This window comes from Penicillium roqueforti (assembly GCF_015533775.1).
Source record: "Penicillium roqueforti strain LCP96 04111 chromosome Unknown scaffold_14, whole genome shotgun sequence".
NCBI lineage: Eukaryota > Fungi > Ascomycota > Eurotiomycetes > Eurotiales > Aspergillaceae > Penicillium > Penicillium roqueforti.
The window spans coordinates 137417-161878 of record NW_024067578.1 but is presented as its reverse complement, the minus strand read 5'-3'; the positions used below and the strand labels follow the sequence as shown (position 1 = coordinate 161878).

The following is a 24462-nucleotide window of genomic DNA, read 5'->3' as shown; positions in this document are numbered from 1 at the left end:
TCTGAAGACAACATAGCCTTGACATATACATTGTAACATTAATGTCGAATGCTTCAGGTCCAGCTTACTCTATCCTTGGGCTAGAATCTTTAAGTACAATACATATTCAACTGTCCAGCTTCTTATACACCCTTTCATTCGGTACTTTTCTTTAGAAATGCAATATCTGTAAGATCAATAGTGTCATCTTTTATCCGAATAGCTTCATAAAACTAAAGCATAGCAGCGGTATCATGTGGCATACCTTCATTCTATGGCTGAGGGCGGGTGTGTAGCTAGTAATTTGAAAGTGTGTATAGTAAGTCTCTTATATCCTTGTAGTCTAAAAAAGCTACATTATAGTTACCTACGTATCCATACGCTGAGTTTGTCATAGTTATCTAATTTTCGCGACACGCAGGATGCCGAAAGAAGAGTGAAAAAAAAGTAATAATGTTCATCTATCGAAGTGGACTGCCAAAAAAGTCACCCGTACCAGGCCCAGAAAAGCTCCCATTACTCGGGGTCAAGGCAATGGATCGCCGGAAAGCCTGGCGTGGGGTGGTAGGGGCACTGGGGGATCCAGTGATGGGAACGGCCGATGTTGTGGTGACTGGCACCACGGACCGTGTGTCAGGAGTGCTAGGAGTGTTGCGACCGCTGTCATTCTGCATGGTGACAGCGGTGCCAGGTCGAGAGAGAACGGCGACAGTGCCTCCATTCTTAGGAGGTGGGCGGAATCCTAGCTTCGAGCCTTCGCGGAAGATCTCTTCAAGCATTTGCGAGACAATACCTGCATCCTCGTATTCCTGGAATTTTTTCCAGAGACGTAAAGCCATGCGAGCATCCTCGATCGAATCATGACCTTGTACGGTTTCGGGTGAGGGTTCCTCTTGTATATGCTCCTTGAAGACAGCCCAGGCCAGGTACCTGAGACTGAGACGCCGGTTCTTCCCGGGGTGGAAGAAGAGGTACTGTGTGTCCACGGTTTGTGCCTTGGGCACTTGAATGTTGATTTTGCGGAAATCAGAAGCTAGACCGTGACCAACAAATATACAGCCGAGGTTGAGAAGCAGCCAAAGCTTCTTGTAAGCAACCTTGAGTGGGACAAGATTGTGTTCACTGGTTCGCGGATCCAAGTCACCAGGCTTGATGCCGGAATATTGGGTCACATAGTCCACAATTGGCTCACGGATGGTAATATAGTCATCAATGAAGGGGACTCCTTCATGAACACCCACACCGCGCAAGACGGAAACACGGGCCAGCCCGCTCTTGTTGGGGCGTACCATTTCCTGTGATCCGTCTGCTTTGACGTCAATCTCGGCTTTTTCTAGATCAACAAACTCGGTATCCAATGCGACAGGTGTCCCGGGCTTTGGCATTTCGTCCTCAGTGAGAGTTTGACACGATTCAACCGGACGGCCGCCACTAGAACAAGACGACTGTTAGTATTTCTATTTTCAAGCTTATTAATGTGCAAAAACTTACTTCAAAGACCACTCGCGGAATAGCAGCGTTTTGTCGAGAAGGTTCTTCCAAGAGTCATCTACGACATGGCGTGGGTCTCTCACTTGGTAAGCCAGCACGCAAGGTTGTTTCCAAGGCTGCGTAAATCGGAGCGCTTCATCTCTCTCGACCTCCGTGACTAAAAAGTCATTGAACAGGTGCCATTTGCCTTGTTCTTCAGACTCAGCACCCGAAATGGAAACATTGACGAAAGACACCAAATGGGCCTTTTGATGTTCCGGGATGTCAATTTCTGCAACTAAGCCAATCAGATCATATACTGCGAGCCCGGGTGTTTGATTTTGGATTCGGAGGCGAAGATCATCACCCTCAAAGCACATCACCTGTCCACTAGCATCAACGAGAATTCCAACGGCGTCGGGCAACCACCCTGGGATTGCCCAAAGCCGACGGCAGAGAGGGTTGGTCAGAGCGGCATTGAGGACGAGAATCAAAGGCATACGGTGGATGGTCTTGCAAATGGTCACTTGCTGGTAGCGACGACAATAATTGCACCATCCTCGGTTTTGTGTCTCTCGCTCGATACTTGCACGTAGGATATTGGAGAAGCGGAAAAGCGGATTCCGTCGTGCGTGTTTCATGTCGATATTCGGGTAAATCAGTTCATTGGCGAGTGAATTTCCAGGGCGCACAATTTCGTTCTGGCAGAACATGCATCGAATAGACTCGGACGCAATGGTGGCTAAGCGCTGATCGAGCTCCTCAGAATTAGGCTGAATCATCCGGAAGTCTTGAGCTATTTGAGTCAAGAAAAAGCGATTGACAGCTTGGATCGCAGTTGAGAGAGATTTGTTGGTAAGGTTCTCTTCCAAGAGGCCCAGATTTGAGGCTTCTCGGAAACTGCTGAATGTCTTGAGAAGGTTGGTAGCCTGACAATTCTGCCCGCTTGCCTTCTCAAGCATGTCGAACAAATAGCCCAGTTCACACAAGAGACAGTGTTCAAAAATGCACGATCCAGCTGCATGATTCAAAGCGAGATTTCGAAAAAGTGGGATGAATTTGAAAAGCTGGAGAAGAGAATTAGTAAAAGAGTTGGCGATGTGAGTCTCAAGTCCGGAGAATGAGGTTTTGTTGTAGAACCTGTAGCAAAGGTGAGCGAAGGGCAGCAAATGAATAAGGGAAGGACATACCTGAAATCAAAGTCATCGACACCGAATCGGCTGTATTTGATCTCTACGTTGCTGTATTTGAGTAATGGATCGTCATCGCTCTCTCCGTTGATCTTCGCCCCTGCTAATGCCTCTGCAGTATCGCTAACCAAGCCATCCGACTTGCTATAATCTCGAGCCTTCTCACTCAGAAACTTTGGGGCAATAAGAGCTGGCTCTGCCATGGTCAATGCACGAGTGTTTTCTATTTGGTATCGACGAGTCTTTCTCGGGTTTGGAGCATGATGTCCCATCTCTGCGGGGCGTAAATATGGCAACATGGACTGATCCAGCGGAGCCGCCGGACTGCCAACCTCAAAAAGCAAATGGCTTGGCCACGCCGAAAAGAGACGTTCGTGGTAATAAGGCATCCCAACTATGTTCAACGGAGATTCGGAAGACCACTCTACTTGAGGAGGCCGGGTGGGAACCTCGGCAAATTCCGTCTCCTTGCTCAATTCATTGAAATGAACCTTAGTCGGTGAGCCCCATAGGTGAATGGAGCATTCGGCATCGTTAATAGCCAATGCTTCTCCTGATGGTGACAGGTCAATACCGAGCACAAGTGACACATTGGCTTGTCTCAAGTTGACCGAATTGGGATTCATGAGATCTATCACTTGGAGTTGACCTGTTTGGGAAGCCACGAAGCTCGTGGTGTGAAGTTTGGGATGCATGCGTACGTATGCTGCTCCAGCATGGAACGGAATGGGAGGCAGCGGTGTCAAGGTTTTCAAGTCATAAACGTTGGCCAGAGGATCCACGATTGGGGACCCGAGATGGCGGACCGAGAAGCCACAGGTGACCAGAAGGTCATTCCGCGCATCCATGTCATTAACACCTGTTCCATGAGCTTTCCATGACTTGACAACGCTGAAGTCTGAGAGACTGAGAGCATTGACTGATCCGGTATCTGTTGCAGCACAAAGATATCGACTCTTTTTCATTATTGTGTAGCCGTGCTCGGTGGGCAGCTTCTCGACAATTGTGCCCTTGTCAATGTCTACCGTGAACATCACGCGCTGAGAACCTGCAACAAGGATTCGATTGGTCTGGGCGGTGAAACTCATACAGCGGAGGTCGACCATCTCATCGTGGGTAAGGTGCCACTGCGTCAAGCCCCGTCGAGTAATCATGTGCACACTCTTTGAGGACAACGAAATCACACCTCGTTCGTGAAATATTATCTGCTGTACTGCACCTTCAGAAACTGGATGGGCTCGAACAGAGGTATAACGTTGCAATTCTGGTCCATAAAAGGAAGAGACCCTGCCCTAGCGAATCGAACACAATCATCAGCATCTCGCCTCGGAAATCGACCCGACATCAACACTCACATATTCATTGCCTGTCCATAAAAGTTCCATCATATCGTCAAATGCCGTCGCTGTTGCCACAGTGGGCATGGCATGGGGACTCGGCGGCGGCATTGGAATACGCGACAGCTCATCCCAGTCGGCCTCCATGCTTACGGTTTCCTCTGCGGTCCAACCCCAGTACCGTAATTATATTGTGTGTTCGGTCTTGTTACTCTCGGTATGCCGGTCTGATGGGCCTGGTGTAAACTGCTGTCTTTACCCACGTGGGAACACGGCGAGTGTGGGCATCGTTCGGCGCGAGGGACGCGATTGCGGGGAAGCTATCAGACGATTCGGCGGTGGGGTTTTGACACGGTGAGAGGTTTAGAGTTAAAAGGGCATTACACTCGACAATTGAGGATCGGCTCGAAATGCCTGACACGATGAACAAGGAACAATCGGACTCCAACTGCTGTGTATGTTGCCGGCGAGGAACAGGAACGGTGAGATTGGTTTAATCACGTGATGGCCGACAAGATTACAAGTCAACACGAGAGCGAAGATCAGCTAGTTAGAGCAATGATTACATGCGAAGAAGTAGTTTTTTTATTTCTTCCAAGAACAGAAGCATGGGAATAGAGCCATCAGTTAGCTCTCATTGGAAGAGAAGTGGGTTATATGTATCGAATCCTGAAGCAAACAACTGGCCCAAAATCACCAACAAAGAACCACATCCAGTATCGTATAACACAAGGGGGGTTTCTTGAATTAGAATGTCACGAAGGGAATAGACCACGAGATAAACTCCTCTCGATGCGCTCTATGGACCGTTAAACACTTTCTCAATCTCCAACCAGTCGATGTAGTCAACCCCGGTCAGTGGTAATGTCGGATTATGGAAACTAGAATAAATCCCTTCTGCTTCCCCGGAAAGATCTAGATTCCAGTCTCCCTGCATATCAAACATTGCGTCTGGGACATCCATGTTAGACCATGGCTCGAGTAAACTGATTTCATCTTGATGGTCACCCCGGCCACCTGAGGCTACAGTCATGTATGGTGGAGGATCTGAGGAAGCCAACAAGGCATCTTGTCTTGGGCCTAGACTTATTGTATATGTCTGGGTCGTGTCTCGGGTAGCTGCATCGCTGTGCGAGGTATTTGCATCGAAGACATGATTCGGCCAAACGTGCGAATAAGATTGTGCAATATCCTGCAGGCGTCGCTCGGCAGCTAGATTGCCAGACTTTGATAGAAATCGAAGTACATTAGATGCTTGATCAAGCGCTGGCGGTGGTTGACTCTGTGATTTGTCCAAAAATCCCACCATGACCAGAACAAATGCAGCGGAGAATGTTGCGTCCAGATCAAAAAAGCCATACCGGGCTTGTGTTTATGTCAGCTCTTGATTTGAATAACTAAACATAAACTGGGGGATGTAGGGTCTGTTAGGTTAGAGCACTGGAAGGACTCACGGATGGTTTGCTGGAGACGAAGTGATTCAAGTATTGCGAGACTTCTGGTGGCTGCCTCGTCACACGTATCACAGAGACGCAGCAGCATACTCGGCGCCGGTTCAGTAGATCGCGACTGCTGTTGGCTCTGAGCTTCAAACCGAGCTCTTTGAAGTAATATTGGCCGTGTGCATAGGATGATGGCCTAATAACGAATCAGGAACAATACCAATAATATTTTCTGTTGGTGATCGTCCCACCTGAAACAGCATTAGGTACAATGATGCACCTGTGCGAGTTACCGATTGTAAAGGTCGATTGAAGTCCAACACCAAAGATTTAGGGAATGATCGGCCTGTGTCATGCAGTTCTTGGAGAATTCCCTGGATCTTTTGGACCAATTCCAGTTGGGTGATTGACTTATTTCCATATAGAGCTGTTGTAGGTGTATTAGCATGATGCCAATAGCACAACGGTGTATATCCTACTTGACATTATATCATCAGTGACACGCGCAATACGGACATTGATGGCAAGGGCAACTGGCGACTGGAACCCCATCGCGTTCCGCGGGAGTTCAGTTCGTAGCTGTCGTTCATCGGCTCCTGCAGCCAGCCCGAGACCTGAAGAGAGGCGCCTAGAAGTGTAAGTTGAGTGCCAAGCCCCTAAAGTTGCCAAAGGGCCTACCTGTCGAGCATGTACACTGTCCACCAGAGTCTTAATCTGTGGGCACTTTGAGAAGGGAGGCAGCGTTGGTCGACTTCCCGCAGATTGCACCCAAGAGCAATAGCAAGCCGCAGTGCGAGTCCAATCTACCACACGTCAATGATACTGTGCAAGAGCATTGTGGATCTTACACAACGTACATAGAGATATGCATCATGTTTATGGTCACACCACTGAAGATATGTAGCAATCAGTGTCAGTATCTCGACGGCGACAACACCTTCCCCACCCATATGATGCAACGGAGGAAGACGCTTCAACGCTTCAGCGAACAAGTCCGTTCCCGGTGTCTGTGATGTGGGATGTTTTACATCCATGAGCTTTGCCATGGCCATGACCAAAAGATATTCTGTAAACCAAGGAGAGTTGATCTGCTGTTGTCTTGTCTCCGGGCTCTGAAATAGCAACATAAGATCGTCCGAGAAAGATCGTGGGTCAAAGAAATGCTGGCTCACGCCAAGATAGAAAAGGAATTGATCAAGCAAGTGCTGTGATTCTTCCAAAGACGGGAAAGCTACTCCAGCAACATTGTCAACGAGCTCTTTGACCGACGCCCACTGAGGTAACCGATCAGCCCGATATTGAAAATTTGAAGTAGATCCATGGAAGCTGCGGTCACTAGAATGCGACCTGTCAAGAAGCGATCTAACCTGAGACTCGAATGCAGGCCCGGAGGTCAGGTCCGTTGCTTCGTGTAGAGTCAGTTCATATTTGCAAGCAGACCAGGACGAAGAAAGCGATGTCAAGTTACCCGGACTTATAGAAGGATCGTTGTCGGTATATAATAACTCAGTTTGCCTCTGACTGGAAGAACTTCGTTGCGCAGATTGACGGCCTGGGGTCTCATCTGGTACTACTGAAGAATGAAATGAAGAGACCGGAGCCCCTACAGTTTGAGAGCTCAGCTGCTCTTCATAGGTTCGTACTTTTTCCAAGAGATGTTTCACTTGGCTATTTGCCAATCAGCAAGACTAGCCAGATCATACGACGCATATGAACGTACGCTTCAGAAAACCGTCTGCGGCCGGAATGACCGAAAGTGCATTCCCAGTTGTGTTTGATACAAGCACGACAAGGTTTATCACCGGAACATTTTACTTTGCGTTTTCGGCATGTTTCGCATCTGTCCGGTTGTTATCATACATGATCCCCCGCAGCCGGAGATGCAGACGCATTACACACTTACGCGTTGGTAGATCGTGGGCTGGAGCCCGCCATGATTTGCAAAGAAGACCGCGTATAGCTGATTTTGATATTGATTTGATAGCCACATTTCAGTCACAAGTGCGAGGACGTGAACGTATGGATCGGGGGTTCAACCGAGGCTGCGGGGACATCGGCCTAGTTCTCCGAGGGCACCCGCCATCGAAGATAATCAAACATTTCCACCTGGGCATGGTTGGATAATGCAATCAGGATGAGGATGAATTGATATCTGCGTCCGAAGTCCAGTCTTCCCCCGCGAAAAATAAGAGGACTGCCTCCGCCGCTATCTTGGAGTCGTCATCATCATCTTTGCCAGGCACAACAGAGCGCCTGATATTTTCTAAATGCGAGGCAAGCAAGTCCGCAGGCCAGTGAAATTGATTTGCAAATTGATGACAGAGCTCAGCAGTGGCGAATGCATCGAATTCAAAATGACCTTGTAATGTGAGAACGTGGCCGGGCTTGTAGAGGCCGTGGATTGGACAGTTACGGCTGCTTCCGATGTTGAGCCATGGTTCAGGCAGCATCATCCCGGGAACTAGTGTGTCTTCTGGTGAAGATATCACGGCATCACCGTGGATGATCTGAATGCGGAATGGCTGTTCTGGAGTAAACCGAGCTAGAGGCGGGACGTTGGAGACGAAAGCTGGATTCAAGATGATAGGGTGCATGCCAATTTCGTGGCCACTAGATGAACGTTCGACCGATATCTTAAATGAGGATCCTTGGGGCTTGTAGCTTTTGTCACTTGCGAGGAGAGCTTGAGCTATAAGTTGATGTCCAAAGCAAGATCCGAAAATCCTCACCATAGGATAGTCGACATACACCTTCTCAACGAAAGATTGCAAGCCTAGAATCCAGTGCAACTTGTCATATACTGCTGCTGCAGCTTCAGTGACCAGGATCGCATCGACAGGATCTGGAAAGCCACTGGGTGCATTTTCCGTCGACGACCAAGGGCTGACTCGTAAGGACTCGAGATTTGGAAATGACCAACCAACAACGTCGAACGCAGTGATTCTCACACCTAAAGATCTTCGGTGCTGGTGGTATTCGCTTGCATTGATACGATTTGCGGCGGCAGTGAGAAGAAGTTTGAATTGTGAGCTGTACAGTCCTCGCTTAGCGTAGACAGGGTAGCAAGGAATGTCAGTGTCAAGGACAGCAATATGTATAGGACGGACAGACATGTTGATCAAAGCAACCAGTGAAAGACAACGAAGAGGAGAGAGAATGTTCAGATTAGGCAAACGAACAACTTTCCATTTGTCATTTTGTCGGATAAGATCCGAAGATGTCGGGACAGATGGCCGATCTATCGAATAGCATGTTGTTTTAACTAAAGCTCTTTATGATAGCCTTTGAAATTCTTTGATTGGATTGAAACGCTTTAGATGTAGTAGTATATAATCGACGATGACAGTAGGTTACTCTATACAATTGAGATTCACACGGCCTTAAGAATACCGTGAGGGTTCGTTTCTTTCTTTCTTTCTCCTCCCTTGTTTTCAGTCACGCAAAACATTTAAATCCGCTTCATACTTTCAATCAACGCATCGCGTGTGTCAGGAGTACGAGTGGTCTCTCGTATATCCGCGCCGAGTATCATGCCTGCCTCTTGATTGCGAGATTCATTACCTGAAGTCTCAAATGTCTTGTTCGTAACGAACTCATCAGTGAGATCATAGCCTGAGATACTAGGCTTTGAAGGGTAGATTTGTGCAAGTATTCCCCTGCAGATGGCCATAATCTTTTTGCCTCTACCTTCTCAGCGGTATCACCGAGTTTTAGGCGCTTTGCATTCAGGTAAGAAATCAGAAAACGGAAATAGACGTAGCTCCGACGCGGCCGTTTATCTGAGAGGATTTTCAACGGGCGGAGATCAACGTGCTATAACACTATCACCCTATACCCTTCAATTGTTAGTCTGGTCATTTTTGTTACGAGCCAATTCGATTCAGAAGAAAAGAGTGCAATTCAAACCAAGTTCTAAGTACGAAGAAGAAAGGAAAAAGAGAAACTATCAGTGTGCGCGTTCTTCCCTTCTTATACCCTCGCGTTTGTCTCGCTTAGTTCCCGTTTGTCAATTTGGGAAGGTACGAGGACGTGGTTCCTGCCTCGTTTGGCAAGTACGATCTCAAGTACGATCCTTCCTGGATCGTCACAATTTTGACTTGAGAGAGAGTTTTCGACACAAAGAGGCTGGATCAGCTTTGAGTCAACAGACGTGAGGTGAAAAAGTCTGAAATTGTAAGCTGCAAGATCAAAGGATAACTATAACCTTAGAAGGTACCTATATAGGTATGGGTCCGAAGCCTAATTTGGCTTAATGGCATTGTGGAGAGGAACTTTCTTCCCAGTGAGCAGGAGCATATATACAAAACATGTAATCCCAATGTTATGAACCGTCAGTATGCTCCCAGCGTTAGATCCTTAACTGCCTTGGATTGTGTAAAGGTCTAAGTCGCAATATGTGTGAAACTATTCCCCCCAGCATGGCATATAATGTTGGCACTATAATACCGCCTTCCAAATCTGTCCACAAACCACCTCTTCCGCCAACTTAACACCGCCTTAACCCCGATATCTTCGCTTTCTCACGCCTATTCACGGCTACTGGCGTCTACTTTTGCTTCGGGATATCCATAGTCCGTGATCGTCACCAACCTTTGCTTGCTGCTGCCTCAAGCCACTGGGGAAGTATAAATACCTGGTCCTCCCCCCCAACTTGCTGTCTTTTTTCTTTCTTCTCCATCCTAGTGCAAGGGCTTGACGCGTATCAGTGAGGAGACATCCGAGATCGTGTTTTTGCTAGTTGAAAACTACCAACTTGACTGCTTCAAGTGAGCCTTCGGGCTCGCTTGGGAATTTTTGAAACATGCTTACCTCAACTCCTTGACTCTTGAGTCCTCGAGTTAAATCCTTTGAATGTGATGCCATGATGGGTATTTGACTCTGTCCTGAGTGTGCGATCACATGCCATCAGGTTGAGATCTTTGTTTTGTTTATCTTCGCGTAGGGGATTGTGTTTGTATAGATCGTTACCATAACTACCGGTTTACTTCACATATTACTTCCTTCCTTCCCTCTATAGTATGATGAATTGAATACTCTTCTTTGAACACCTGCCTCAGAACATGATGATCTAATAATCTATTCCCATGTAGTAGTTACTAGGCTGCACACTCTATACCATAACCCTGCTATCATTTGTCTTTCTTATACAAACAAAGCATGAACCCACTTGCTTTGATATCTGTTTACCCACGAGTTTGGTCTTCCCTTTCTCAACCTCGGGCAAATGAAGCCTAGAATATCCCTCTATTTATTATTTGTACCTGATTTACCTCCATCACTTCCCCGATAATCAGCAAGAAAAACCACATCTACACACAAGCATAGTCATCCATCTCTCAACCCCAAACCATGACTCCAAGCAATCCACCTCAGCCCAAAAAGTCCGCTGTCAAGCGAGGACGGCCTGCAACAGGCTTTGATAAAAACCACGAGTTTCTACTGCACTGCCTTACTCAATCAGGTGTCCGAGTCAGTCATGGATATTCAGTCCCCCATCTCTAATCTCTCGCTAGCTTTTGCTCAGTTTGTTGCAGGTCGACTACGCTGCCGTTGCAAAATGTGTGGGCATCTCGGAGAGACAGGCCCAACGCCATTTTTATTGGTTGAAGACGAAAATCGCTAGCTATGGGAATGCTACTCTCACACAGGCTAAGAAGCAGGGTCAGGGGCAGAATGATAGCCAGGATGGCCAGGATGGGAACGACAGCTAGCGGCTGTTTCTCACGTCTTCGTCTTGTCCCCCTCCCTTAGTATTTTCGATCATTCTCGCCTTACTCTCAAAGGAAACAGCTTCGTGTGCAATCGAGGATCGACTAGAGTCTCTGTCATTGACTGCCACGACTTAGAATCTACACAATAAATGCACGTTGTTCATCTTTCAATTTCCGCATTACAGCCCTAGCGTACGGAAACACAAGAGGTCATAATCCTGTATGTACTAAGACACTGTTGACGACATATTTAAACCGTTGGCTAGATACATGACAGGAAGACCTCCAGCAAAGGGATAACGAAACGAATAATACTGCCTGAAATGCCACACTACACACCCAACATTAAACACAGCCAAGGCGCTCATCCTATTAACCGAATGAGGGTCGTCGTGATTAACTATCAATTACCGATAAAAGGAAGCGGGATTCGAGCCTGGTCCACCCTGAGGCTGGTACGCCTGATACTCGCCCGTGCTTGCGGCGGGAGGTGGTGGGCTGTAGGAGGTATACTGTGGCTGCGATGCACCAGGTACCGGCGGAGGCTGGTGCGATGGAGGAGGTTGGTGGGCACCGGGAGAGCTGGGATACGGGGCTTGTTGCTGTTGTTGCTGGAACTGGTGTGCGATTTGGGGCATGCTGGCGGCAGGCGGGCCCTGAGGTGCCTCATCGGTGGAGTAGGCCGAGGGTGAGTAGTCTTGCTGTTGGTGTTGCTGGTGCTGGAATTGCTGGTGGCCAGCAGGTGGGGCTTGACCAGCTTGGGGGTACGGAATGCGCTCAACAGGTGAATCATAGACAGAGGTCCCCAATTCTTGGGGGTGATCGTATGTAGATTGCGGACGGTGGCTAACAGGTTGATAGGGGTCGCCGTGGGGTGGCTGCTGCGATGCGCCGGCCTGAGACTGGTTGCGAGGATCTGGGGAGTGAGAGGCTGGGCGGTACGGCATCTGCTCGCTAGTAGGGTATGGTGCGTATGCATTTGCCGGGGCTGGTGTGGTGTCTGGCCAAGTCAAGTTAGAACTAGGTGCCCGTCCGTATTTCTAGAGTATACTGACCTTGAGGCCGAGGGGTGAAATATCGAGGATCTGCCTGAGGAGTAGGATACCCAGCAGGCGCGGCACTAGGATAACCGTACTGTGGCTGGGCAGGTCGTCCATATTGAGGCTGCGCCGGATGGGCTAGCGATGCCTCAAGGAGGGACTCATAGTCGCGACGAGCCTTGATGAACTTTTCATTGAGCTGGGTGAATTCATCTAAACACACGTAAGCCGGAAATCCACGGTGTAACAAACGACTGGCTGGTTACCTTTCTTTTGCGAATATTTTCCAATCAATTCGATGAGTTTTGGCCGAATGGCAAGCGTAGCTTGATAGAGTGTAGTAATCTCTTCGTTCTCTTGGACATTGAGATCTGTATTGCGGGTGCTTAGTAGAGTCAGGAGCTTCTCAACACTCTTGATCTGGCCAAAGACGTCCGCCTCCATTTGAGCCTCCCGCTGCAACTCATCGACAGTGGGGTCTGGGAGTTTCTCCACATAGTTGAGAGGGAAAATTCCGGTCTGGCCTCTCAGAGAACCCTTCCACCAATCCTTGTAAACAGACTCCAGGACTGCAATGGTATCGCCCTTGCGGAATTGAAGCTCTCCTGGCTCGGACGGTTGGAAGTCGAACAGCGCTCTCACACGCGACACGGTCGCTACCGATGTGCCTGAGAGAGCAGGTTGAGTCTCGGCGGGCTCCCCTTGGGTTGTGGCAGCTGATGCCGATGCAACAGCAGCAGAAGGAGCCTCAGCTCGAGGTGCTGCCGCAGAAGCAGCCGCCGGTGTTGCTTTATCCTTAATCGAGAGGGCCAAAGCCATCTGCAATTCCTCCTCCTCCATCTGACGATCGACGTCGGTGATCTCACGCTTTCCAGGTTTCGACGGTGGCTGCAGATTCGGGTCTGTAATATAATCAGTCGCGTCCGGAGTATAGGACGTAGAAAGATACTTACTTGTGGTTTTTAATTTCATGTATGCCTGTTCCATGATGCCAAAATCCGGGTTGGATGAGAACATCTCAGTCCATTCTTCCATGCGCTCTAGAATCTTAGACTTGACTTGTTGATGCGTATTCTAGACAAATAAGTGGTTAACACTTGCCATTTGGGAAAAAAACAAAGGTTTCATATATGCTTACACGATCGTTCGCCAAGCGGAGTAGCGCATCAGTGAAGCTCCTCGAAGCCAACTCGCGATGAATCTTCAGCCCGCAGTTTTGCGACAACGCATTTGCAAGCTAGGAACCAGTCAGCTATAGCCATAAACGAGAGAGTTTTCGCGCTCCAAGGAGCACAGTATCCGGCCACGAACCTCCAATGTATAGAGCTGGACGTTGGCATTCCGGTGAGCCAGTCTTTTGATCATCGCAGCCACGGCCTCTTTCGCACTATATCGCAACAATCAGCAACGGGTCGCTAGACGAGACTGAGATTCAGAGCTAGCCACGTACCCTGATTCCTCTGCACCAACTTTGTCACAGACATCCTAAACCACAAACCCCGAATCAGTTATGTCACAAGGCCGGAAATGCTATATGGCATCATGCAACCCACCAGAATATATTCCCAGTTCTCGGAGGTCAAATTCTCGTCCGTCGCCTTGGCTATACAGAGACAAATATCGTCAGTAAAACACATCACACAGGCAGATCCAGCGTGTCCCCAGGAGCTTTTCTCCAAGCTAGCCAGCTCCAGGGGTGCATGGTGTATCTGACGAAGCAGAGAACTGGTGCAACTTACCGACGGCCTCATCAAAGTGGTTCTGCTGCGCGCGAAACATCGCGAATGTATCTCCTCTAATCGTCGCAGGCAGTCACCGGGTGGTATGTGGGTTGTCGGAGAAGTCGGGCAGCACTCTTCAGCTTCTGACAAGCGGCTTGCCTTGTTTTCACGTCGCGGAAGTTCAGCGACAGGTTCCAATTAGACTTGAGTAGCTAAGATCACGCTCGCTTGCGAACCGCGGTTGTGTAGCCCGTAGCGATGGTCCAGCTTCGAATGCGGGGAGTCGACGACAGGAAAGGATGCGGCTGGGCTGCCGGTTGATGCAGGTGTAAATATCACAGAGACAGGGTTTTGGCAGGGATGGGTATAGCAAGCGACTGGTATTGCAGCGCTGGGCATCTGTTAATCGGGTCCTTGGGGATGATCAGGGACAGTGTTGGGGGTACCTAGTTATTGTGTACGGGCGGAACTCGTCACCTGAGTCAGCATATGACGATGGAGACCTGCGGAACTGCTAACTTCTAAGTTATTATTAGCTTGGACTGCCTGGATTCTTCTATATTGTGTCTGCCTGGTCAAGCTTCTAATTTCTCCTTCTTTTCTGCTTCTTTTCTACTCCTTTTCTGATCTTTTTTCTCACGCTAGTTAGAACTTCGACATATCAATGTAGGCTGCTACGTTTCTTCCCACATTGGTTTATCGGCTGTGGCTGAACATATCTCCACTACGGAGTACCTACGGAGTACTTTAGGCACAGACTCCCTAGAAATGACGGAGTTCGAAGCTCATTAGCTACTTACTTTCACCATAAGCTAACGACAACAGAATGCGCAAATAGAACTACAAGAAATTACATAGAGGCCAAGATCAAATACAGAGACAGTGAGCGGTAAAGCAGATATCACAGGCAACGTGCTCATGGATGGAGTCATTTTCATCGACAATCGATGTGAAGAATAATAAAGGAGTCTGGGTACATAAAATGGATTCCAGCGACGTACTGTAGTGTAGGTCGGGATCTAGAAGAAAAATCGGGAGTGACGGGGTATCTGAGCAAGACGTCAAGAGATATCAAGTACGACAAAATTAAACCGAAACATAGGAAAAAAACAAATGGGGTCGTTCATCAGCATCCTCTTCAAGCGCCTCCTTTTTGGGCTTTCTCTTGAGCGCGGCTGATACGAGCAGCCTTAACCAAGGGGGCGAGATGCGAGAGTGGTGCGCAGAGAGACATGAATGGGTGCTAAAAAGCGAAGTGTCAGTTATCTCTGCGAGAGCAATGGAAAAGAGGAACGAGTAAGTACCTTCAGTAGGTCATGCGCCGACGCCCGCTTCTCCGGGTCAACCTTCAGGGCAAAGTGAAGGAATTCGCGGAATACCGGGGATAGATTGTGCTCATCTTTGATGGTGGGCGTTCCGTTCGTAGCAATCAGATAGAGTGCTCGCAGCGGGGATTCTGTCAGGTACGGCGGCTCGCCCTCGATCATCTCGATGGCCATGATGCCTAAACTCCAGATGTCGACCTTACGGCCATACTCTTTGCGAGTGACAACTTCGGGGGCCATCCAGTACGGGGTACCGACCATGGTATTCCGCTTATTCTGCGAGTCGTTGATTTGAGCACAGAAACCGAAATCGGCTGGAGATTGTTAGCATGATTTCGACACAACGACAGGGCGAAACTTACTCAGCTTGATGTTACCATCCATTGCCAATAGAATGTTGTCAGATTTGATATCTCGATGAATGACACCTTTAGAATGCAAATGCTGGAGGCCGCTCAGAGTCTAGTCGAAATAGTCAGCATCCCAGTTTCATCTTGATACAAGATAACCATTCTGTACTCACCTCTCGGCAAACAGCTGCGATCTGTCCCTCGCTCATAATGTTGAAGGTAACCACGTCTGTCAAACTGCCACCTTCCATGTATTCCATCACAACCCAAAGATCCAGCCCATGCAAGAAGCTCTCTAAAAAGTTCACGATGTTCTTATGCTTGCTATCTTTCATGACCAAGATTTCGTTAATAATCAGGTCCTTCTTGGGTTGCAGGTCTAGATTCATCTGCTTGATAGCAACGCAGTTGTTGTTAGGATACTCATACGCTGTGTACACACCACCTGAAGCACCTTGGCCGATTTTGTTGAAGTTGTGGTAGATCTGGGTGGGATCGGCAGGGTTGCAGATTAGCATCAAGCGTGCCCGAATATCCATGGCGCTGCTCTGTCGTTGCTGGCGCTGTCTAGGTCTAGCAGCAGGTGGAGCGCGCGCGGTAGGGGACACCCCAGACGAAAGATCTGGCGCCGGAGCAGTGGTTGATGCGGAGGCAGCTGGAGGCTGCTGTGCTTGCTGGCGTTGGGTGCGATTCCGTTCCAAAGTCTGCTGGGCCGCGGCCATGACTTGCTCCTGTTGCCGCTGGTATTGTGTAGGGGATGCGATGACATTGGGGACGTTGGGGACGCTGGCCGTAGGGGTGCCATTTCGGGAACTGGAGCGGCTGCGATGGGGCGATGATGGCAATGGCTCGGATTCCGGGATAGTCGGAGTGCCAAATGTAGGAGCGTGGTTCTCCGGAGCAGTTCGCTGCGGGGATGTGTACGAATTTGAGATCGGGGGTTGAGGAGGAGGGCGGGAGGGGGTCATCCCGGTAGGCGGTTTCGGGGGAGCACGATGCGGCACCATACCGCTCAGTGGAGGAGATATGACAGGCATGCCTGCCGGAGGTCCGCGAGGAATTGGCGGAGGCGATCGCGGATTCTCGAAACTGCTTTCGTGATTTTGCGGGAATCGTGGACTTCCTGGTGGCGATGTTTGTTCTCGTGGGCTGGTGGCTTGCGCAGCTTGAGCAGCTTGCGCATTGTCGAACTTGTGCCAGACTTCATCATCGCTGTCGCCACGGGTGTTCTTCTCGTAGAATCGCATGATATCCATCATAGTCTGCGGGTGCTCCTCCTGCTCCTTCTTCGAGATACCGTTCTCCTGTAGTAGTCGCTGCCATTCTTTGGGCAGACCGGTGAATTGGCCGGTCTGATTGTCGTAGCCGACGTGGGTAACGTGGACCGGATTCTCTGGAGCCGAAATTTTCATATTGCGACCGGGGCTTCCCAGCATACTGTCCACGAATCTGGAGAAGCTGGCCTTTTTGCTCTGTCTCGTTCGGGGAGCCGGAGGATTGCCATCGTCGGAATGCTGCTTGCCGGGGTTCGGGGGCCTTTCGGTCTCGCGATGAGCGAAGGAATCCATTCGTTGCGTCAGAGTGGTGAAGCTCGCTGACTGGCGCAGTGAGTGGCGTCCGCGGTTATCGGGGCTGGTGTGGTTCGAGCGCAGTGCGGGCTTTTGCTGGGAGTGAGGATCGGTCTCGACGCTATTCTCATCCAATGCACTAAGCATGCCCCGCGTTTCGTGAGGGCCGTTCAATTCATCCGAACTCTGCTCGTTGTAGGAAAACCGGTGGGAACTTCGGGTGCGAGACCGGGAGGTCAGATTGGAGAAGAAGCCACCTGATTCGTCGTTGGAAGGCGATGGACCGCCACTGTTCTGATCCAGAGACGACGAGGAGGAACCTGGGAATTGAGCGTTGGATTGCGATCGATTATGCTCGCGACTACCGCTGGGAGAGGAACGTGGATAAACGGGGGCGGAGGGGGTACGTTTCAACGATGTGGCACTCTGATGGCTCCGAAGAATGCGCGAACTGAAGCTAGGGGGATCCTTGTGGAGTTTGCTAGAAGTTCGACGGAATTTCAATGGGAAATTGTCCTGATTCATGGTGGGCGGATTTCTGTCTCTACACGAGACAGATTGAAATTGGGCCGAGGAGGGGTCAGATGCAGTTGTTTTATTTTTCTGGACCAACCAAGTTCACGGACCTGAGGGGAATTTATGGTCCGCGGAGAATAACCGGGTCCCCGAAGGTTCTTGACGATGGATGGAATGGAAGATTGGAAGGGAAGTCTGAAGAGAGGAGGTTTAGCACGTGGAGTGGGAAAAGGAGTCGGGGGTGGCTGGGCGGTTTGACAGGTTGAAGGGTATAGGGAGATCTAACAACATCTAAAGTCGACTCTATCAGACCGAGTCAGAGACACTTACAGTCCTCATTTAGGATGTTATAAGAATAGAACGACCATAGAGTCTCAGATTTCTACGGAGTACCCCGTTTATTATTCCTTACACTTAACGGCTTCTATACAGATCCACTATCTTTAAATAACTAAATATTAATTGTACCTTTCTGGACCTCCCCAATACACCACGGAGTACTAGCTCTCCAGCAAACAGACCAGAAGTACCTATCACTCCCCTTTTGCCCCTGGCAGGTAGCCGAATACGTCCTAAAAGGGTTCAACCGCCCCGGGTTGGACGGGTCAAGTGTGACAGATGCAAGCCAATATCACTCGGCACATTGGAATCCCTGGGCATTGGGCATCCTTAGCCCTAGAAGAACAAAAGCACAGTCGCACAGATCCCTCCTGAGCAATTAATTACAACAGACGGCCATTGTAACCGATTTGCTGAGCCACCGGCTTCGGGCCATTTTTCTTCCATATGCGCCACCGTTGGTTACCTTCGATATCTCGTTTGCACCTCACACGTTGGGCAAACACTAGGTTGATTAGAGTCCGTTTACACGGGTTCTACTATCCTCCTCCATTTCCCCATTCCATTTGACTCGGATCGGTATATACCACTTTCCATGATGTGGCTTTAGCGTTCCCCATATTAGTTTCAGATATTACCGGTGGTGAGATCGAATGAGACGTGGTCCGGGCTCTAAGGGCCTTTTTCAACTGGCCAACTTCCATGCGAAGATTGACCATTATCTAAACATCCTCTTCACCTCACTGTCGTTGGTCCAGTCAAGCGGGGTCTGAGATTTGGCCTAAAACCGGACCGTACGGTATTGACAGAGGCTGATCGCATGACTTTCATGGAGCTTTCTGCGCATTCTCATCTCACTTTAATAGGTTGACTTTGATATCTGCCCTCGGGAATTACAAAAAAAAATTAGAGATCCACAGTAACATATATGGCCACGCAAGCTAGCCCCATAGGAGCATATATTTATAGCGAGCAATATCAGGAAAGATTGTTCACCATTATCATTCTTTGATTCATACAAATAGTATCGGGAATTCAGGTCTACAATATATCAGCAAAAACATGGTCTATTTGGTTAACAAAGGTTGTCGATCCAATAATCTCTCTAAACACTTCCCCACTATCTTCACCACTTTCAATCAGCTCTGTATACTCCAATATCTGCGACCGTCATTCACCCCCTAAACGGATGGAAATAGTGATATGAAAGAGTTGTGTGAATGGGCCCGACGTACTAACTCCTCATTGCGGAAATCAGGTCATAGTGCAAAGGGAAGGAGGCGGAAACATGCCTGTTCCGTTTTGAAATGGTCCCGACGTACAGATTCACTACAGAGGCGCGCAGGAACAAGTCCACTGTCGTTCATGGTTATTCTCATGTGCGTAGGAGAACAAACTTCGAATTTCGGGGTTAAGATTCACCGTCCGGTTTAGAGCTGTAAATAGTAGAACCGCTGGGATGTACCCTCTTCATGGGGCACACTAGCAAACATCTAGTATCTGGCAAACGCCTCCTGATCATATAAGACATCTAGATCAGGCGAATAAAGCAGTCTTGCAGTACAGCAGCCGTGTTAAGGTCTGCATCGGTAAATAGCGGTGCAGGTAGAAAATGGTAAATCAGGAGTGTAGCTGGGTAGTACTCAATAGCATACGCTTGATCGGAGGGTTTTCTAAATCACTGATAGAGTAGGGAACAATTGGCGAGGGTAAGAATACCTTGCCTGCCCTAGTATGTGATTCAACTCTAGAAATGTGGTTTGTATGTTTGACGTTAGCTGAAGTGAAGTCTAGCTTTTCAAGGATAGTAGATATATCACAGATATTTACTTGTACTCAATCTCCTTACGTGGTATACTATGTAAACATGGTTATCATAGTACAGTCTCTGTAAATCTCCTCGGATATGACTCGAAAATCAGAAGGCTGTAAAGATTTCTCACGTAGCGACCACTCGAGCCTTCCTCTTGTTTACTTCAACTATTCTTCTCACACACTTCTCCCCTCCACCTTTCTTCACTTCAGTTTACTCTTCTATCAAGCTACAGCCTCTGTATCACACACAGTCTAGTTTACACTTCATCTGTTTGGGCTCTAGACTCTTAACGATTTCAGCGACACCCAGCGTGGCGACTTGTCTTTTTGGGCAGTCTCTTGTCTGGCTTGTCACGCATCTGCTGCAATACTTGAGTTCACATTTTTTTTTCACTTGCGTAAGTCTATTTTTTTCACTGGTCTTTTCATCTGAATCCTAACTTCTCTTCATTACGTTTATTGACCATCGCATTATCCAGGTACTTTCCTTTCCTATAAAACACAGCATTATGGAGGGAATTACATCCGAGGCTGCCACATTCAGCTATTTGTTCTTGTCCGGTGATGAAACATGTAAGGCAACGGACCTCGCTGCATTTCTTCCTCGGTGGCTTAGCGAGGTCAATGAGAATAGGCTGATTCCCCCGGGTATCCCAGAGCTACTAACTCATCTTTTACTCCCATTTGGAACACGTGATATCCTGGAACACATCGCGAAGCTCCGAATCCCTGACTCTTTGACCGATGTACAGAAGTGGATGGTAAAACTTCAAGTCCTTGTGGATAACAAAGCACACGAAAGGCTGCTGCAGAAGTTGGAATCTATCCCGGATCAAATGATATCATTCGAAGATATCTGTGGACAATCTAACAGTAAGGACATTGTTTGATCCGAACCTCTGGAAATGATATTGACATACGAAAACTCAAGCAGCTAGGACGAATGATAACCTCGCCGTTGACCCTAGGCGCAACCTCCGGTTTGACCATGACATACGAGATGTGATGATTCGGGGCGACAAAGACGAAATGAGACAGTATCAAGACGTCTTTTACGGGACTGGCTCCGTTGCCTGGACGGTTCGATCTCCTTACTGGAATATCGCCTTGGCCACTGACGATGAAGGTATTCGACTTCTCCCGGATAATGTCTTGGACAGAGTCCTTCCCAAATGGAGACAAATTCTCACCGGGGAGACGATCCCGACCCCGAAATATGGCGTTATCGATTCTTTTCGCGCGTGGTTGGCTAGTGAGGAGAAAAAGGCCAGTGATCTCGGCAAACCTTGGCCCGAAACCCCCGTCATTCCCGTCTCTTCAGCCCCGAAGCCCAAGTTTGTAAGTCCCAAGACTCCGGATCGATCTCGCCTTCGCGCCATGAATTCGAGTCGTTTCTCTCCATTTGAATCTAGCCCCAATGCCCCCAACAATGAGCAAACTGAATTGCTCCGAGACATACTCACGGAACTTAAAGACTTGAAAAATATGATCAGCCAAAATATCGGAAGGAAGCAAGAGTGCGAGATTGCAGGAAACCAACCGTATGGATCTTGGCAACAGAGCTTCCATCCCATTCCTTCCATGCCTCAAGGAATGCAACCAAATTATCTCGTGCCGCAACAAAGTCCATTCGTCGGTGCTCAATATCTACCTCCCCTTCCTCACCCGGAGTGGGAACGCTGGAACTCCCAGTACCAAGGCCCGGCTACCATGCCCGACCCGGGACCTGGTTCAGCTTCTCATCCCTAAGCCTGCCCATAACCAAGGAAGGGGAGACATTCATGTACGATTTGATGTGGGGCTCTTTGACCCCAATCACTACAGAGAGAGTTGAAAGTGAGGATGAGACGGTACGTAGATGAGCAGCTGTTGCTATGTTTTATGTTGGACATTGAGGACTACACCTCCTCGCTGTATCATGTCAGATTCACAAGTATGCGTGTCTGTTAGGTTCAATCAATCGAACTCAACTTCAGTCTATTGCTGGTCGTATGGGACTGATCCCCCCCGCTTTTAGTGAAGAGAGTTGACCATCTGCACAGTGACGAATCCGCATGACAACCAACTCTTTAGCTTCTTTCAATCTCAAATATCAGTGGAGCTAGGCTGATCTTACGCACAGATCCTTCTCAGATGATTGGCTTAATATCGTCCGCAGTCGGTCCACATGGGTGCAGATCATCCCGGAGTAAACAAAGATCAAATCACGCAAGTTAGTGGGATATGATGTATCCCAAATTTTATTTCGCTGAAGATATCAATGAACAGAAGGTGAAATGGAAATTGCAAAATCAACTTCACTAAAATTCACTAGTGTCAAGGGTAGGTGCTCTCTCCCTTGCTGATGAGAATGTGGAACCACGCACTTGCGAATAACACGTCCCGTTCCTGCCGAGAGACCTTTAGCTTCTAGACCTTGAGGGCGGAAGATCATCGGTGTAACTCATGTGGGGGATATGCAGAAGATTCAATGGAGTCTAAACGCAACGTGTATTGACTGTGCCTTCCACAATGCGAGACATCACATAGATTCAGACAAAATCCAGAGTTAGTTACAGTAAGCAGATGCTGTAAGCATCAAGGTAGCTCTTTTGCAGAGACCACTTTTTATTTTGATGATCTACCGATCAGTAATTAGCGCATCCCTTTGGGCGCCGACTCCAGTTAGACTGGACTCAATACCGACATGCGCCTTACATCGCCCAGATAAGATGTACAGGGGTTAACAGTCGGTGATTGGATTAGCTGTCAATATGCGAAATGGGCATACTTCGGGACCTAACCTGGGGGAGCTGCGAATGGTGTAGACCGGATCAACATAAATTGGACGTGATTCCTCCTTCCCAGGGTGATTTTTATTCACAGCCCGATTCCCCCTTCTGTCTATACATCATGTTTGGTCTCATTCCGCTGCTATTTACTGCACTCGCCAGCGCATACCCTAACAGGGGCCCTTGCACAGGCGATTGTTGGGCTCATGACCCAGCCATGATCCAGCGTGTGTCGGATGGGAAATACTACCGCTTTTCGACGGGCACCGGTGTCAGCATTCATAGCTCGCCGTCCGTGAAGGGTCCATGGACGGACCTTGGCTCGGCGTTGCCAGATGGGTCTAAGATTACCCTCGATGGTGTGGACAGCAAGAATATCTGGGTAAGAATGACCTGAAAACGCAACTGGGAACAATATCAAGGCCAATGGCTAACATGATTCACCTTATAGGCCCCTGATGTCCACTACCAGAACGACCAGTACTACATGTACTATGTCCTGTCACAGATCGGCACCCAGAATTCACAGATCGGTGTCGCAACATCCAAGACCATGGATCCAGGGAGCTGGACAGACCATGGCTCCGTTGGTCTCCCTGCAAACGACAACTACAACCGTATCGATCCCGCCTGGATCAGCATCGGCGGCAAGAACTATATGAACTTTGGTTCCTTCTGGGGCGATATCTTCCAGGTCCAGATGGACACTCCTCTGCAAGTTGGCGGCGCAACTCCCTATCAAATCTCGTGGAACGCTACTCTCAACCACCGCGAGGAGGGTTCATACGAGTTCAAGCACGGCGACTACTACTACCTGCTCTACTCTGCTGGTATTGCGGGCAAGTACACAAAGACATTCCCAGCTGAGGGTGCCGAGTACCACATTCGTGTTTGCCGATCCAAGACCGGTCTTGGTGACTTTGTATGTTTCCCGTCTTTGTTCATTCGTCAAGACACGTTCTAACATTTGAGTTACAGGTTGATGCAGATGGAAAGTCCTGCAAGGAGACCGGAGGCACCATGCTCCTCGCAAGCCACGGCCAGGTATTTGGACCCGGCGGCCCTGGTGTTGTCAATGACAAGGACCTCGGTGTGGTCATGTACTACCACTACTACCCCCTTGCCACCAAGCAGAGCACCGATGTCTCCGACAACGCGAACTATAGGTACGCCTGGAACGTTCTCGGCTGGAAGGACGGATGGCCTTTCGTCAAGGCCACTTAATGCACATACTTTTCGTGGGGAGCCCGCGGGGCTGATACATATCTTTTTACATTCTTCTCTTGTCGATGATTGGGCTCATATACTTTTGGGGGGTATTGACTTGTTTATTCGATACCCATACCTTCTTGATATCTGTCATGATGCACTTCCTCTGTGTCTGGCAACTCTTAATTATATAATATTGGTCCTATTCTTATTCATATGGGTCAATTTCGGCATTGCCCGACCCACATGAAGCATTCTACAAGGACATAATTTACCTATGCGCTGAGACAAGTCTATAAATTCTCGCTACATTTGGATCTACTCTAAACTACTAGCCTAAGCGACTAACTTGGAAAACCTGTTTGAAGACCTGCATGCTTAGCCCCGGTGCTTCCACCCCATTTTCTACAAGAAAGTGAACACAAACTTGTTCGATTTTGGTTCAAGCTTTCCTTCCTTGAGCGGTTGAATCAACATGTCTATTGCAGCCCTTCCTGTAGACGCAATGGTCGCAATCTGTGATCATCTAGAACTGTCATATTATTTTGCACTAAGACTTACCTGCCGAGCAACATACAATAACACAATAGAGATATCTGCAAGGCGGTGCTACACCAGTATCTCTTTGCTTCTCACGAGTGACAGTCTCTGTCGGCTAGAAGAGATCGCTGCTGATGAT

The 24462-nt window shown here is 48.7% G+C and overlaps 8 protein-coding genes across 8 annotated transcripts; 3 read left to right on the top strand and 5 right to left on the bottom strand.

The window, feature by feature from the left end:
• Nucleotides 1–440: 440 nt before the first annotated feature.
• On the bottom strand, nt 441–4123 carry pan2n2 (poly(A)-specific ribonuclease; the record flags this gene model as incomplete). The annotated part of the gene is made up of 4 exons (XM_039073529.1): nt 441–1410; nt 1471–2589; nt 2640–3931; nt 3995–4123. 4 exons carry the CDS (start codon nt 4121–4123, stop codon nt 441–443), a joined length of 3510 nt encoding a protein of 1169 aa, XP_038928202.1.
• A 652-nt stretch (nt 4124–4775) lies between these two features.
• On the bottom strand, nt 4776–7353 carry LCP9604111_5690 (transcriptional regulator family TF; the record flags this gene model as incomplete). The annotated part of the gene is made up of 8 exons (XM_039073528.1): nt 4776–5341; nt 5431–5614; nt 5670–5845; nt 5898–6046; nt 6097–6221; nt 6276–7086; nt 7139–7258; nt 7322–7353. 8 exons carry the CDS (start codon nt 7351–7353, stop codon nt 4776–4778), a joined length of 2163 nt encoding a protein of 720 aa, XP_038928201.1.
• A 194-nt stretch (nt 7354–7547) lies between these two features.
• On the bottom strand, nt 7548–8531 carry LCP9604111_5689 (uncharacterized protein; the record flags this gene model as incomplete). The annotated part of the gene is made up of 1 exon (XM_039073526.1): nt 7548–8531. The coding sequence occupies one exon, from the start codon at nt 8529–8531 to the stop codon at nt 7548–7550; it is 984 nt and encodes a 327-aa protein (XP_038928200.1).
• Nucleotides 8532–10767: 2236 nt separating this feature from the next.
• On the top strand, nt 10768–11129 carry LCP9604111_5688 (uncharacterized protein; the record flags this gene model as incomplete). The annotated part of the gene is made up of 2 exons (XM_039073525.1): nt 10768–10887; nt 10932–11129. 2 exons carry the CDS (start codon nt 10768–10770, stop codon nt 11127–11129), a joined length of 318 nt encoding a protein of 105 aa, XP_038928199.1.
• Nucleotides 11130–11536: 407 nt separating this feature from the next.
• LCP9604111_5687 (ESCRT-0 subunit protein HSE1) lies at nt 11537–13948 on the bottom strand (the record flags this gene model as incomplete). The annotated part of the gene is made up of 9 exons (XM_039073524.1): nt 11537–12129; nt 12185–12382; nt 12436–13071; nt 13123–13243; nt 13308–13406; nt 13481–13556; nt 13620–13654; nt 13723–13772; nt 13909–13948. 9 exons carry the CDS (start codon nt 13946–13948, stop codon nt 11537–11539), a joined length of 1848 nt encoding a protein of 615 aa, XP_038928198.1.
• A 1080-nt stretch (nt 13949–15028) lies between these two features.
• On the bottom strand, nt 15029–17658 carry pakA (mitogen-activated protein kinase kinase kinase kinase STE20; the record flags this gene model as incomplete). Its single annotated transcript, XM_039073523.1, has 4 exons — nt 15029–15133; nt 15195–15529; nt 15578–15677; nt 15739–17658. 4 exons carry the CDS (start codon nt 17656–17658, stop codon nt 15029–15031), a joined length of 2460 nt encoding a protein of 819 aa, XP_038928197.1.
• Nucleotides 17659–20312: 2654 nt separating this feature from the next.
• LCP9604111_5685 (uncharacterized protein) lies at nt 20313–21552 on the top strand (the record flags this gene model as incomplete). Its single annotated transcript, XM_039073522.1, has 2 exons — nt 20313–20676; nt 20738–21552. 2 exons carry the CDS (start codon nt 20313–20315, stop codon nt 21550–21552), a joined length of 1179 nt encoding a protein of 392 aa, XP_038928196.1.
• Nucleotides 21553–22695: 1143 nt separating this feature from the next.
• On the top strand, nt 22696–23798 carry LCP9604111_5684 (CAZyme family GH43; the record flags this gene model as incomplete). Its single annotated transcript, XM_039073521.1, has 3 exons — nt 22696–22956; nt 23026–23496; nt 23553–23798. The coding sequence occupies 3 exons, from the start codon at nt 22696–22698 to the stop codon at nt 23796–23798; spliced, it is 978 nt and encodes a 325-aa protein (XP_038928195.1).
• Nucleotides 23799–24462: the final 664 nt, after the last annotated feature.